We start from the raw sequence: 13,970 nt of genomic DNA, 5'->3' as shown, positions 1-13,970 counted from the left end.
CCCACGCACCCACCACCCTCAACCTCCGCCATGCCTTCTGCTCCTCCACCGCCGCCCCCACCATCGACGCAGCATCCTCCGCCGCTGCCTCCGCCGTCGAGACCCCGGAAGAAGCTCCGGCAGCAACGGCCGCGGCGGGTCCGGAGGCAGAGGCCTTGGAGTCGGCCCCGGCCCGTGCCCCCCGGGAGGAGGAGCCCCTGCACGAGAGGATCCTCCACATGATCCGCCGCCGCAAGTGGACAACCCGCATGGAGAACTCGGTCCGCCTGCTCTCCCCGACTCTCACGGCGCCGCTCGTCCACGGCGTGATCTCCGCCGCGGCCGCCGCCGACCGCGCCGACCTCTCGCTCCAGTTCTTCCGCTTCGCGTACCGCCGCGCCGGGTTCCGCCCGGAGCCGGCCACCTTCGCGCTCCTCGTCCCGATCCTCGCGTCCAAGAGCATGCTCAACCACGCCCGCTGCATCCTCCTCGAGACCATGCCGTCCTTCTCCATCCCCCCTGAGGAGGCCACTGTCGCGGCCCTCGTCGCTGCCTACGGCAAGGCCGGCATCCCGCAGGAGGCCGTCAAGCTCTTCCGCCTGATGCCCGAGCTCGGCATCGCCCGCACCGCGCTCTCCTACAACGCCGTGCTCAAGGCCATTCTCTGCCGCGGCCGCGAGGCCATGGCCAGGCGGATCTACAACGCCATGATCGCCGACGGCGTCGTCCCGGACCTGTCCACCTACAACACGCTGATCTGGGGGTTCGGCCTGTGCAAGAAGATGGAGTCCGCCGTGAGGGTCTTTGAGGACATGAAGGACCACGGGGTGACGCCTGATGTGACCACCTACAACACCCTGCTCAATGCCTGGGTGCGGACAGGCGATATGGAGAGTGTGCGGAAGGTGTTTGATGAAATGCCGGTGGCTGGTTTTGAGCGGAACTCAATCTCATACAATGTCATGATCAAGGGATATGTTGAGGCGAATAAGGTTGAGGAGGCAGTGGGGTTGTTCAAGGAGATGGGGGAGAAGGGGCTGAGGTTGAGTGAGAAGACGTTTGCTGCATTGATGCCGGGGCTTTGTGATGACGAGGGCAAGGCCGCGGAGGCCCGGAAGGCAGTGGAGGATATGGCAGAGCGACGACTCACGCCAAAGGACAAATCGGTGTTTCTGAGGCTCGTGTCGACATTGTGCAAAGCTGGGGATTTGGATGGGGCATTGGAGGTGCATAAGAAGAGCGGGCAGTTCAAGCATGTCCTGGTGGATCCGAGGCAGTACGGTGTGTTGATGGAGAGCTTGTGTGCAGGTGGTAAGTGTGATCGTGCTGTGGAGGTGCTCGATGAGCTTCTTGAGAAGGGCACACTGCTTAGCCCAAAGAGTCCAGTGCTGGAAGCACCGGCTTATAATCCAGTGATCGAGTATCTGTGCAACAATGGAAATACAAACAAGGCTGAGACGTTCTTCAGGCAGCTGATGAAGAAAGGCGTGGATGACAAGTCTGCATTCAACAGTCTTATCCGTGGGCATGCAAAGGAAGGTGCGCTGGAGGCTGCAAAGGAGATTCTTTCCATTATGACACGCCGTGGTGTCCCTACTGACCCCCATTCGCATGCACTACTTATTGATAGTTTCCTGAAGAAAAATGAGCCAGCTGATGCAAAGACAGCATTGGACAGCATGATGGTGCATGGTCACTTACCAAGGCCAGCTCTGTTCCAGTCTGTCATGGTGTCGCTTTTCAATGATGGCCGGGTTCAGACTGCAAGTAGGGTCATGAAGAGTATGATCGAGAAGGGGGTTACTGAGAACATGGATATGGCACATATGATTTTGGAAGCTCTCTTCATGAGGGGTCATGTAGAGGAGGCGATTGGTCGTGTCAATCTGATGGTGGAAAATGGCTTTGTGCCTGATCTAGATAAGTTGCTTGTTTCCCTTTGCCAGAAGGACAAAGTGATGGAGGCACATAAGCTGGCTGATTTTGCGTTGGATCGGGACTTTGAAGTTAGCTTCTCAACCTATGACAAAGTCCTGGAAGCCCTGTACACTGAGGAGAAGACATTGCCAGCCTACTCCATGCTCTGCAAGATCAAGCACAAAGGAGGTGTTGTAGACCAGAAGGGGTGTGATGCTTTGATGGATAGCTTAAAAGCTGGAGGATACTCAAAGCAAGCTGACATTTTGTCTAGGATCTTGGTGGAGAATGGATCGTCAACATCCAAGAGGGGCAAAAAGACTGCCATGGGTGCGTAGCGAGGTTTCTGAATTCATGGGAGATCCTATTTGCTTTTCTAATTGAAGAAGAAAATAAATCAGCTCTTTGTTTGTTTTGTTAATGCCTGTTGGGCCATCTGTCGAATCAGGATTTTCATCCTAGCACAGAAGCAAGATAGGTAAATTTACCTTTCTCATGAAAACCCTGATTTAATCTTGCACCATGTCTTAGAGAAGAAACATGTTTAATAATTGAGGCAGATGTAGTTCTTATGAATTTAGTTCAGAATTACATCTATAATACGCTGTTACTTCATTCTTTATAAGTGGCTGTACTAAAGACAGCCCAGAATTTTGTTTTGCCATGATGCAAGAGGAAGGCTTTGATCCACATTGTATGCTGTTGTTATTTCACCTTGTTAAACATTTCAACCTTCAAATGTATCTCTTTGTTATATCTCATCTTCAGTGAAAGATAGTAGCCACCATCAACACAAGAAGTACAAAGCCACCCACTGATGATGTAGCTGCATAAATACAGTGTACAGGTAATCAGCACATTATCTAACGATAGAAAGGCGCAGCTTACAGATTTAATGAGGATAAGGGAATGTAGGAGTGAGAATAGCTAATATAATTTATCTGTAGCAGATACTTTTCTTTGTTCCAAAAAAATGTGTAGCCAAAGGAAAATTTGAATGGAAGTGGTACCTGCAATGAACAATAAGATCTCATTGATGGTTTAGTAGTACATAAAAGGCAAAATAACTTTGTTTTGGCCAATGAGATAGGAAAAAGTTTGGTTTTCTAGGAACAGCCTCTTAATATTAGTCTATGTAAAAGATAAATGGTCTTTACATTAATCTGATATCATCAGAAGCCATATTCCTTTTGGAAAAATTATAACATGAGAAGCAAGTTTTTGCATGGTCCTAGCTCTGGGGACTAAAGGGAGTCATTACTGGAGATTGAGAATGATTAGGGTAAGGTAGTGAAGGTTACAAAAGCATCTATTTCTCATCTCATAGTCACCAGTCTGTCATACTGGCTCGCATCACCTGATGAAATCAAAGGACATCTAAAACATGCATAATTTTGCATTGCTACAATTTTGGGTCTTTTTTCTTAGCAATTAAGTTGGGCACTATGCATGACTTTGCACAATTCTGAAAGTTGTAACCATATAGCTGTATGTTGCCAGGGGAAACATGCCATTATTCCCTTTAGAGGTAGTTAGTCAAATTTGTATGCTGTATTGATTCAGAAAAATATTATAGCAGTGAATCTCCTGGAAGTTACAGCATTCAAGCAGTAGTAAATAACTGAACTATAAAAACTGGAGATTCCTAATAAGATTTAACGTACTCCCTCCGTCCTAAAATAAGTGTCTCAAGCTTAGTACAACTTTGTACTAGAGTTAGGACAAAGTTGAGACACTTATTTTGGGACGGAGGGAGTATTAAACTAAGTTAAGACATAAAATAGGTTTTGTTCTGTTAGAAAGGATACCATGAGGATGAGGCACACAAAATGTTGGTTCCTTTGTGAGCTGAATGCGCAGGGTCACCCATCTTGTTGGCACTCCGTGCAATTGAAGGCAACGGATGGTGGCTCTGTATCCCAGTAGACTTTCATCTCATAAAATTTGTGCGCTTCTTCCGTTCCTGGATAGAAGGCAATAGATGGTGTCTCTGGTCCACCTAATATGGGAATGACAACATCTGAGATGACTCTGCAGTCCAATGGAAGAACATAGACGGCTTCTTTAGCATTCACCAAATACAAGAAGTAGGTTGCGTTGCTAAGGCAGGAGAATGGGCTAGCCATAAAATTGTGAACTGGCGTGATCTCGCCTGAACAGCCTAAAAGCTTTCCTGGTTCACCATATAGAGACTACACTGATGGTTGGAGTTAGCTGGTAGACTCCGCGAGATGAACTTCTGAACTTTATGGCACGCTTGCACAAGCGGGGCGATGATAAGCTATAGTCTCTGGCAGTGACATTGAATGGGCCAAGAACTGGGTGAAGTAGGACAGTGTCTTGGCCAGAGCATTCTATCTTCGCGCATATTGCTCCACGTGATGAATTGCTGGATTCAAGTTGGAGCGGAAACCGGATCTCAGGTCCATTTTTGCTGCACCGGAACCATGGGCAGTGTCTGAAGAAATCTTGGTCACGCCAAACTGTTGAAGCTGTGGCCATGTCGATTCCATGGCTGAGAAGAAAAGCCATGACGAATTTAGTCATCTCTCCACTGAACCGGATATGGAAATGTGAAGGGTGAAGGCATGACAATAGCAAGACAATACTACTCTCTGTGTGTGTGATAAAATACAACAACAAAGCATCCCAAACAAATTGGGGTAGGCTAGAGGTGAAACCCATAAGATCTCGCAACCAACTCATGGTTCTGGCACATGGATAACAAGTTTCTACAAACCCCTGTCCATGACTAGTCCTTGTGCCCGAGGAGAATTCTGGTTGTGAAGGCAACCTCCTGCCGTGCTATAGTGGTCTGAGTGTGATTGTAGACTTGCTGCAGTCCGATGAGCGAGAGGCAAGTTTGAGCATAAACAAGCAATTGGGCGAGGAAAAGTTGCTATGTGGAAGTATTTGCAAGCAGTATTGTTCATGTGGCTGCACTGCGGGTGTGGGCATTTTCAGAAGATCCAACTGACCAACTATCATGCCAAAAAAATTACAAATCCATGTGCGGCACAATTTGAATTGGCCGTTCTTCGAAGCAGGATCTGTTGTATATTTAGGTGTAGCCACTGTCAAGTTTAATGCATATGCTAGTGCAGTAGCACCTCATGAGATGTCATGACAGAAAAATTGGTGTCATGGAAAGCATTACTGGCTTTCTCCTGATCTTGTAGGCTTGGAGAAAGAACACACGTCTGGGTCTGGGTGAAGAAGAGCATACTAATTGTGCCCATGACATTTCTTTGAAAAGTGACCGTCACATGCTATACACTGTTCCTTTTTGTGAATTGCTCTCAGGAGGTCATGAACAGTACTCTCTACTCATCAGTTGCTTGCCACAGCACGAGCTCCTCTGAGCACTCCCCTGTGTCTGATTCTCACCAGATCTTGTCTGAGCAGGATGAGTTTCAGTGAGATTTACTACAGTAGTCAAGACAATAGCGCTGGTCTTGGAAATGCAGAGTAGAGTGGTTTCAGTGAGATTTAGGAGCTGTTTGGCAGTCCACCCGCTCCCTGGAATTTAAGAATCTGCGGAGTACTTGTTCGCTCGCTCGGCAGTTTTTAGCTGGAACTCCGCCAGCTCCGGGAGTGGCCTCGTGGAGCGGAGGGACTTGAACGGGCCCTTACTACAGTACTGGTTTTTACTCCCTCCATCCCATAATATAAGAGCGTTTTTTTACACTACACTAGTGTAAAAAAACGCTCTTATATTATGGGACGGAGGGAGTACCTTTCTTTATACTCCCTCTGTAAACAAATATAAGATCTTTAGATCTCTACTAACTAAACAGAGAGTAGCAGGGACGTGCTACGGTCTCTACTGTGGTACTCATTCCGTCCCAAAATAAGTGTCTCAGATTTAGTACAAAGTTAAGGGAGTATATTTTTTCTCAGCCGATGTTTGGTGTCCATTTTATGTTATGCTCAAACTCTTGTAGGACCGGCAATCCCCGTTTCCCTTGCGCAAACAAGTCTACCTATAGAGTGTAGTGGCCAGCAGAAGCCACTTGAATTGCAGGGTACCCAGTCGTTCCAATCCCAGATGACTTGAGGTCTCAAACTGTGAGTCATTGCTTCGATCGATGCTTGCGTTAAGGAGCAATCAATAAAACCTTTCTTCTTTTATTTTCTGATGAAAACAAAGATATTCTCTACTGACCTACCATCTCGAAAATTATTAAGGTGCCGATCAGATAGATCTTAAGGTGCACACATAATGTGTCTAGTGCATTACATTTCCCACGGCGCATGTTTAGCTGCATCTCTCCAATAAACCAACATTCAGTTTCGCATCGAGGAGTTTGGGGGCTTCGCTCGCATAGCGACTTACTCCCTTTGTAAATTAATATAAGAGCGTTTAGATCACTAAAGTAGTGATCTAAACGCTTTTATATTAGTTTACGAAGGGAGTAATTTGGAAAAGGTACCAGCCGCACCTGGAGCAATACATTACTGTTCTTACTACTTAAATGTCAAATATTGTTTCATGCCCTCTCTAACTACTTCCTCTGTTCCTAAATATAAGTCTTTTTAGAGATTTAAATTGGAATCTCTAAAAAGACTTATATTTAGGAACGCGTGGAGTAGTTTATTAGAGCTCCTTATTCATAGGAAATTACACATGGCGAGAATATGCCATCTTGAATTCGTGTAACCACAATTTCTTGCCCATCCTTATTCGGAAATTTAGGACGAGGTGGTGTATCACAGCACTCACATTGCTTATCTCCTTTCAGCATTATGATCTGCAAATTCCAAGCTCGCTCTAGCAAGGATCTTATAAGCGCAAATTGTTGCTCCAGTGATCTAAAGCCAGTGAATTCTAGCTCCTCTCATTCATTCTAAAGATCGTTAAGTCCCCTCCCCCACATGGATCTAGGGTTTGCTAACGGATAAGTACTTTGGAGGGAGATTTCCTCTAAATCGTTACTCGAACAGAATGGAAGGTGATACAAACATTCACAGTTGGACTCAACAGCTCCTTCCCAACACATTTCCCATAATCGATTCATTATTTCCTCCCAATACATATCCACATGGAAATGCAATCGACCCATTTACATCAGCTTAACCCACACATACCGGCACATTTCCAGTACGGAGTAAAACAGCCAAAAATTAATCTCTCTTTTCCCAGCCTTACCATGTCTGCGTGCCGTGAAGTCAACAGCAGACCGGAGCAGAAAAACCGTGGAAGCTGTACAGCAAAAACTATGATCTAGATCAACGCGTACAGTACAGTACACAATGCTGCTCCCCAACAGCGCCCAACGCAGTGCTCGCCCTTCGGCATATGTTTCTCCTAGCTTACGGTAATAAGACAGGGCCTGCCAATACAATACATGTACAGCTCTGTTACCTCTCTGGGCTGCCCGCCTCGCCACGAACTTGATCGTCGCGCGGACTCCGGAGAAGCCGCGACCGCGGGCAGCACCGGAATCAGAATGCATCCTCCGTTGAAGGATCGCACAAAACATAGCTGCCTCCGTTCAGTCAGAGTTTCTCCCAGTCAATGCACACACCGGAATGCGCGGATTGTCGTCAGCTGGATGCGCTAGGTCCCAAGAACTTCTGCACTGCCTTGAACAGCTGCTTCTCCTCAAAGGGTTTCGAGACGTAGCCATCCATTCCATACTTTGTGCATTCCTCATGAGTGGCCTGGATAACATCGGCAGTCATTGCCAGGACCGGTAGATGCCATTGGGCCTTCTTTGCTGTACTACCTGCATCTGAATTATCAGCATTGTCTCTCTGCTCATGTGCCTTTGCTTCAATTGCCCGTATTTGCCGGGTTGCCTCAAACCTAGCGTATCAAAAATACATGTATTCCTTTAAACAGAAGCACAAGGGTGGTATATTGACTCAAGTACAAAGACGTGTGCAGCGATTAAAAGGAGACGCGTGCAACCAACATGTACTGTACTGGTTACACAAGAGATATTGACTCAAGTTAAACACCCATGAGGCCATGGCTACACAAATATGAGAATCTACAAGGAACCGCCACATATTTCTGTATACTAGCTTTAGTATTATAATCATCACATGGTGTTGTAATTACTACAGTATTAGATAGAACACAAGCCTCTAATTAGGGGTTTAGATTTCAAAAGGTATAATTTCTTTAGTGACACATTCAATCATATGTAGCTTGGAATGTGGTACTGTTCCCAATCAGCCATTGTTATCAAGATGATATATACATGTTTTTTCAGGTCAGATATATACATGTTATAACTTATAACTGACATGAAAGAAGAAACAGAAATATAACTCAACAAGAACAGGTTGTCATGTGATTGTGCTTGTACAAATTGGGACTGATGGTGTGTCAAGTTTTAGGGTTAGATGTAAAAACAAATATGCTCAAGTTTACTATGTATAAGTTTAATAGGTTGATAGCATATAAGCTTACCCATCCATCTCTGGCATCTGAATATCCATCAGACAGAGATCAAACTTGTGTGGGACTTGCAGACGTTCAAGAGCATCTTTTCCACTCTCCACGCACTCCACCTTTGCCCCATATTTCTTTAGTGTACCAGCAGCAACTCTAAGGTTTACCTTGTTGTCATCGACCACCAAGATGTTCTTTCCAAGAAGCAACCCATAAAGAGAGTCTGGGCCATGATGTTTCTTCTCATTGTTTGCCTGTGTGATACTGATACCAAGTGATTGGAATAGACAAGCTGCAAGTGTGCTTGCTTTCAGAGGCTTTGTGATGACAGAATCAACGGCATATTCCGCTTTCATTTTGTCTGAATCAGCCAATGAAAGGAGAATAACTTGAGGGAACACCGATTCACACCCGTTCTGTTTCATCTCCAAAAATCTAGTACGCAAGGGGACGTCCATCTTTAAGCCCCATGAGTCACTTTCAACTAATAACATGGAAAGTTGTTTCCTGGGCATGCTGCAACAAATTCATATAACATTAAGTTCAACAGGATAAAACTGGCTATAAAAATATGTCAAATAACATAGTTAAGAATCATGTTAGTAGTTATTTGAAAAGTGCACTTGCTTACGAAATAATGAAGTGTTTTTCTTTCTGAAAATAAGGAGTCGACATCCAATTCTACAAATTTTAAGTCATGAACAGAAGAACTAAACTTCATAGTAGTAGCAATACAACATGAAAGCAAACCCAAGAATCCATTCTACCAAATAATCAGAAATGCGATGGAACAAGCAGTAACAACATGACATGGTCAATATTATACTCTACAGCCACTATCAACCTATTTGCAATCAAATTCTTGTAGCATATTTTCTGAAAAAGCTAAATATTTATAAGGATGAAAGCATATTCCACTTCCCTTTTCTCTAAAAATGGCAACTTATCACTTCACATTTGTAACTCAGGAAGCACTTATAATGTAAGTTGTCATTGATAAATACCTGGTTAGCGAAGTGCCATTTCTCCCAAGCAAAACACCGAGTGCTTGCTCAATGGTACGTACAGATTTCGAGGCAATGCCAAGTCTTTGCAAATGATACTCCGTTACAGTTGCTCTTACTGGTCTTTTATCAACCAGCAGTGTGGATAGACCTTGAAAACTGGATGGCAGAGGATGCAACAAAGCAGACTTGCTGACATTAATAGCATTTCTCTCACACCGTTGCAGGACTGCGGTGAATGTAAATGTGCTCCCAACATTGGGTCGACTGACAAAGTTTATCTGACCACTCATTAGTTCAACAAGACATTTGCTGATACTCAATCCAATTCCAGTCCCACCATAGTTTCTAGATGTTGAACTATCAGCTTGCATGAAAGGCATGAAGACCCGGCCTTGGGCATGAATTGGTATACCTATCCCTGTATCTTCCACACTTACTACAAGAGTGACATTCCCAGAATCACTTCCATACGCCATATCATTTGTGTCATAAGAAAGCAAAGCCTTGAAGTTTTCCCAGCTATTTCTGCTGTCAGCAGCCTCAAAACCACTTAGTGTATTGTGTGGCACGCTTGTGGATACAACACTTGTCTCATCTATATGTCCATTGATGCCATTCGCGACTGATTCAACTTTTGGTTCAGTTGCTAGATTTGAATGGTCTGCCAGGTGAACTTGCACAAAAATGTGTCCCCTTTCTGTGAACTGTGAGAAGGTAAGCACAGCGCAAACAACAATACAATGTAAGCTGGGGCATAATTCAATTTAAGTAAACCCAGTTGTCCGATATGTCAACACAGGCATGTTTTTTTTTTACGAGAGAAGGTGGGACTTCGGTGCACATTTACCTTAATTGAGTTCCCAACTAAGTTTGTAATTATCTGACGGAACCTTCCAGGATCGCCCAGCAGGATTTCAGGAACTCTTTCAGAGACATATACCGCAAGCTACGATTTGAGGAGTAAACAGAAATTAGGAGAGCAACCAATGAGTTAACTAAGCAAAATACTTTCCTGAAATGCGAGTATTTTAAGAACTGAATAAATGAAGAAACGTTAGGGCGAATAATGTACAGTATGATCATGCATTAGCATGCCTGATGATATTTTTCCAGTTTCCGAACAAATTTAAACTAACCTCAATTCCCTTCTCTCTTGACTTCGAAGAAAATAGAGAGACGACCTCATCAAGGATGGACCGAAGGTCAAACGGTACAGACTCTAGCTCCAACTTGCCAGCTTCAATTTTGGCCCTGTCAAGCACTTCGTTAATTAGGGATATCAATGCCTTTCCACAGATTTGGGCAGTTTGCGCAAAATCTCTCTGGGTTGACTTCAGCTCTGTGTCTAATAGCATATCAAGCATTCCTACAAAAACAAGAAAAACATAAACCAGTCACTTCCCTTGGAAGAAAGGAATTACATGAACAATAAGCTGGAATGCATAGGATTTATACAAAAGAATCACCTAGCACACCGTTCATGGGTGTCCTGATCTCATGAGAAACAGTTGCAAGGAACTGGCAATGACAAAGAAGGGTATGTTAGATCATAATCTTAGAACATCTCAACAGCTAGCAACTTCCAACAAAACTTGACCTGAGACTTAGCAACATCAGCGGCTTCTGCCCGTTTTTTCAGTGCTTCCATTTTCCGGCAATCTTCCTTAACGCTATCATAGCGATTCCAGGCAGCATATATTATGTAGCCGATAAGCATAAGTATAACGAAGACACCAGATGGGGTAGTAATAGCAGACCATGGAACATGGGGCTCGCTTCTGTATCTGCACACAATAATGGACAGAGGGGTAAAAAAGATGCAAAAAAAACATTTTGACAGAATCAAAATGACCAATCCGCACGTCCTCACCTGCATATCATGTGATGATTTCTGAACGGATCACCAAAATCTAGCGTGCAGGTGTGTGAGGGTGAGGGGGCACCAAGAGGGACTTCAGACCCATACATGACAAGAGGATTTGAATGGTTTGTGACATCATAAACATTGACCACCAGCTCCTGATTGCCAGCTAGCTGCCGCAACAAATTTTCCACAAGTGACTCTACATCGAAAGCGCCTCCAAGGTATCTGTCAAGCAAAATCAGAATTTGGGTTTAGTTTGCGGTTGTTGTGCTGAGCTGCGCCGAACCGTCGAGTTCAGTTAGTTAGGGGAATCTTACTAGTTTTAGTAAGACTATTTCGTTTGCACCTCAAAAGAGGTGCTTTCAAGTCCCAAATAACTACTATATCCATAAATAGTAATGAATAGGTGCTTTTGAATAGCCAGCTTGATGCCAATCGGAGCCTTCTAAGAAGGCACTAAAAAGGTCAGATATAAAAGAACCATTTTGATCAATGATGTACTCACAATGGAACTGTGAATAGAAACCTCTGTAAACCTTCTTTCATTTTCTGATACAGTGAAGTAAAACATGTAGCAGCAGTGCAGCACACTGTTGTGGTTAGTGACAGCAGTCCTAATGCGCTCTGACAAACTAATGTGCTTCCTTTATGAGCAGCATAGTGGGCAGCAAATGGCGGTGAATTGGCAGTTCTACAGTGGAGTAGAATACGGAGTAGAAGAGAAATGAATTTGATCGCGGGGAGGGGAAGCCTCACCCCGCGGTAGCAGCAACACGATCCTCCACCTTGGCATCCGGGGGAAGGTCGACAAGGTAGACAGGGAACGTCAGCACCACGCCCAGGTGGTTCGACATGAGCCTGAATGGCCTCGTGAGGACGGCCTTCCCGGTGGCCCTGGACCTCAGGATGTTCTCCCGGTCCTCCTGCAGCAGCAACACAGACCTTCAGAGCCCCAAAAAACAAGTTGAGAAAAAACAGAGCAGAGGGAGGCCACCACGGACCTCGCCGGACATCATGTCGAGCCCCTCGATGTAGGACACCGTCTCCTGGGAGTAGATGACCGGCGCGTACTCGTCCTGCGGCGGGGAGGGCTCGTGCTTCATGGTCTTGATGATCCAGCCCTGCTGCCGCTCGAAGGCCTCCCTGTCGGCGTGCATCACCCGCTGCGCGTACGCCACCCCGCTCAGCAGCGGGCGCTCGAAGGACGTCCGCGCCGTGTAGTCCGCGAAGGTGTCCTGCTCCAAGAACAAGAAGAAGCGCACGCATTAATTTAAAGCCAGAGCAACCCGCAGTCAAACTCAAACCGCGAAACAGGAGCTCCTGTTGAGAAGGCTGGCATGCATGCTGCAGGCTGCAGTAAAACGTTGGTACTGGCATGGCATGTCCTTTCATGGCAGGCCCGGAAAGCTCTCGCATGAATTAAATGGAGAGGGAGCAGCCGCAGAGGCAAAGGCAGAGCATGTACTGCTGCATGGTCAAGGTATATCATCGTAATGGATGTGGGAGGCAGCAGGAACCAGGGCTGAGAAGACAGGCGATTAACTACGGGCGCAGAGCCAGCGAGCATCTGAGCATGGCGCCCACAAATCGGCAGAGAATTCGCGCGGCAGTGGAGCCGAGGAGGCAATAACAATTGTTGGAGCTGCCGTGGTACGGCGCACATGGAGATGGAGGGCGTGCGTGGGTGGGTGGTCGGGGCCGGGCGGAGGGGCGGACCTGGTCGAGCGCGGGCGGCTGCTTCTCGTAGTGGAAGGTGGCGACGAGGATGGCGAGGGCGTGGACGTGGTTGACGGAGACGGCGAACTGGTCCTGCAGCATGCGCGCGCGCTCCTCGCACATGCACACGATGCCCTCCTCGGCCTTGACCAGCGCGCCGTGGCGGAGGCTGCGGTGCAGCGCCGTCACCCCGGTCACCACCAGCACCACCCACAGCGCCGCCAGCACCGCGCTCAGCTTCGACCTCGCGCGCCACCCCCAGCCCCCCTCCTCCTCCTCCTCCTCCTCCTCCTCCAACACCGCCGGCGACCCAGCCTCCGCCTCCCCCATCCCCATCCCCGCGCCGCCCAATCAGCTCACATGCGCGAGCAGCAGCAAGAGGATGAGACAGGAGCTCTGCTCCGCTTTGGGCGAGAGGGAGGGAGGGGGGAGAGCAGGGTCGCTTTTGCCGGTCTGGCCTCGCTGCCGGTCCGCTTCTCGGGTGTGGTCTGCTTGTTGCTTTTCGTCGCCAGAGGAGAGGAGAGCAGAGGAGAGCCACGGGTGGACGATCGAATTTCCTGGATTTTACGAGATACGCGCCCGACTAAAATAAACCGGGCCTCCTTTTCTCTCCCCATCCCCGGTGGGCCCCGCTTGCCTTTTGCGGCCCTGCCTGCCTCCCCGGCCCAGCAGGCCAGGCCAGCCAGCCGTCGCTGCCGCTGTCCCGTCCCTTTCCCTCCCTTATCCGAACCCCACCCCACGCCACCACGGCACCACCCCCGTCGTCCATCGATCCATGCATCCATCGACCACACCCGGCCACGAGCTTGGCATGCACGGCTGGGACGCACCCGAGCCGCGAGCGAACGACGGGACGGTGCGGGAAGCGGTGGTTCTGATTCGGTTCGTGGCCGGGATACGGTGATCCGCCTGCGGATTTTCTCATCTCATCCCACGGGTGGTGGCGGTGGGGGGGGGGTGGGGACGCGCGGTCGGTCGCGGCAGCAGTCGGTTGGGCTGATCCGTCCGCGGGTGGGTGCGCGCGTCGCGGTCTCGGGGATCTGCTCCGCGGGGGATCCTCCCAAATCTGGCGGCGGGCCCGCGC

The 13,970-nt window shown here is 47.6% G+C and overlaps 2 protein-coding genes across 2 annotated transcripts; one reads left to right on the top strand and one right to left on the bottom strand.

Moving 5' to 3' along the window:
* Positions 1-2,586, top strand: LOC123095905 (pentatricopeptide repeat-containing protein At2g37230; the record flags this gene model as incomplete). The annotated part of the gene is given in 1 exon segment (XM_044517475.1): positions 1-2,586. A coding segment is annotated over 1 exon segment (2,234 nt), but the record flags the coding sequence as incomplete, so codon positions are not given.
* A 4,295-nt stretch (positions 2,587-6,881) lies between these two features.
* Positions 6,882-13,440, bottom strand: LOC123095904 (probable histidine kinase 4). Its single transcript, XM_044517474.1, has 11 exons — positions 12,887-13,440; positions 12,172-12,405; positions 11,927-12,093; positions 11,177-11,395; positions 10,904-11,090; positions 10,773-10,824; positions 10,443-10,672; positions 10,154-10,252; positions 9,304-10,010; positions 8,318-8,815; positions 6,882-7,705 (listed from the first exon to the last, which is right to left on the bottom strand). Exons 1-11 carry the CDS (start codon positions 13,220-13,222, stop codon positions 7,444-7,446), a joined length of 2,991 nt encoding a protein of 996 aa, XP_044373409.1. The 5' UTR covers positions 13,223-13,440; the 3' UTR covers positions 6,882-7,443.
* Between the last annotated feature and the right edge of the window lie 530 nt (positions 13,441-13,970).

Source organism: Triticum aestivum, chromosome 4D (assembly GCF_018294505.1).
Source record: "Triticum aestivum cultivar Chinese Spring chromosome 4D, IWGSC CS RefSeq v2.1, whole genome shotgun sequence".
Lineage (NCBI taxonomy): Eukaryota > Viridiplantae > Streptophyta > Magnoliopsida > Poales > Poaceae > Triticum > Triticum aestivum.
The sequence above is the reverse complement of the archived record's forward strand: the minus strand, read 5'-3'. Positions and strand labels throughout refer to the sequence as shown.

What these genes read in the sequence shown, in the direction of transcription:
- LOC123095904 (XM_044517474.1), bottom strand. Translation starts at nt 13,222, where the DNA reads ATGGGGATGGGGGAGGCGGAGGCTGGGTCGCCGGCGGTGTTGGAGGAG. An exon ending in CTGATGTTGCTAAGTCTCAG is followed by an intron (nt 10,825 to 10,903) that starts GTCAAGTTTTGT and finishes TGTCATTGCCAG; the next exon opens with TTCCTTGCAACTGTTTCTCA. An exon ending in AATGGCACTTCGCTAACCAG is followed by an intron (nt 8,816 to 9,303) that starts GTATTTATCAAT and finishes AATTTGTTGCAG; the next exon opens with CATGCCCAGGAAACAACTTT.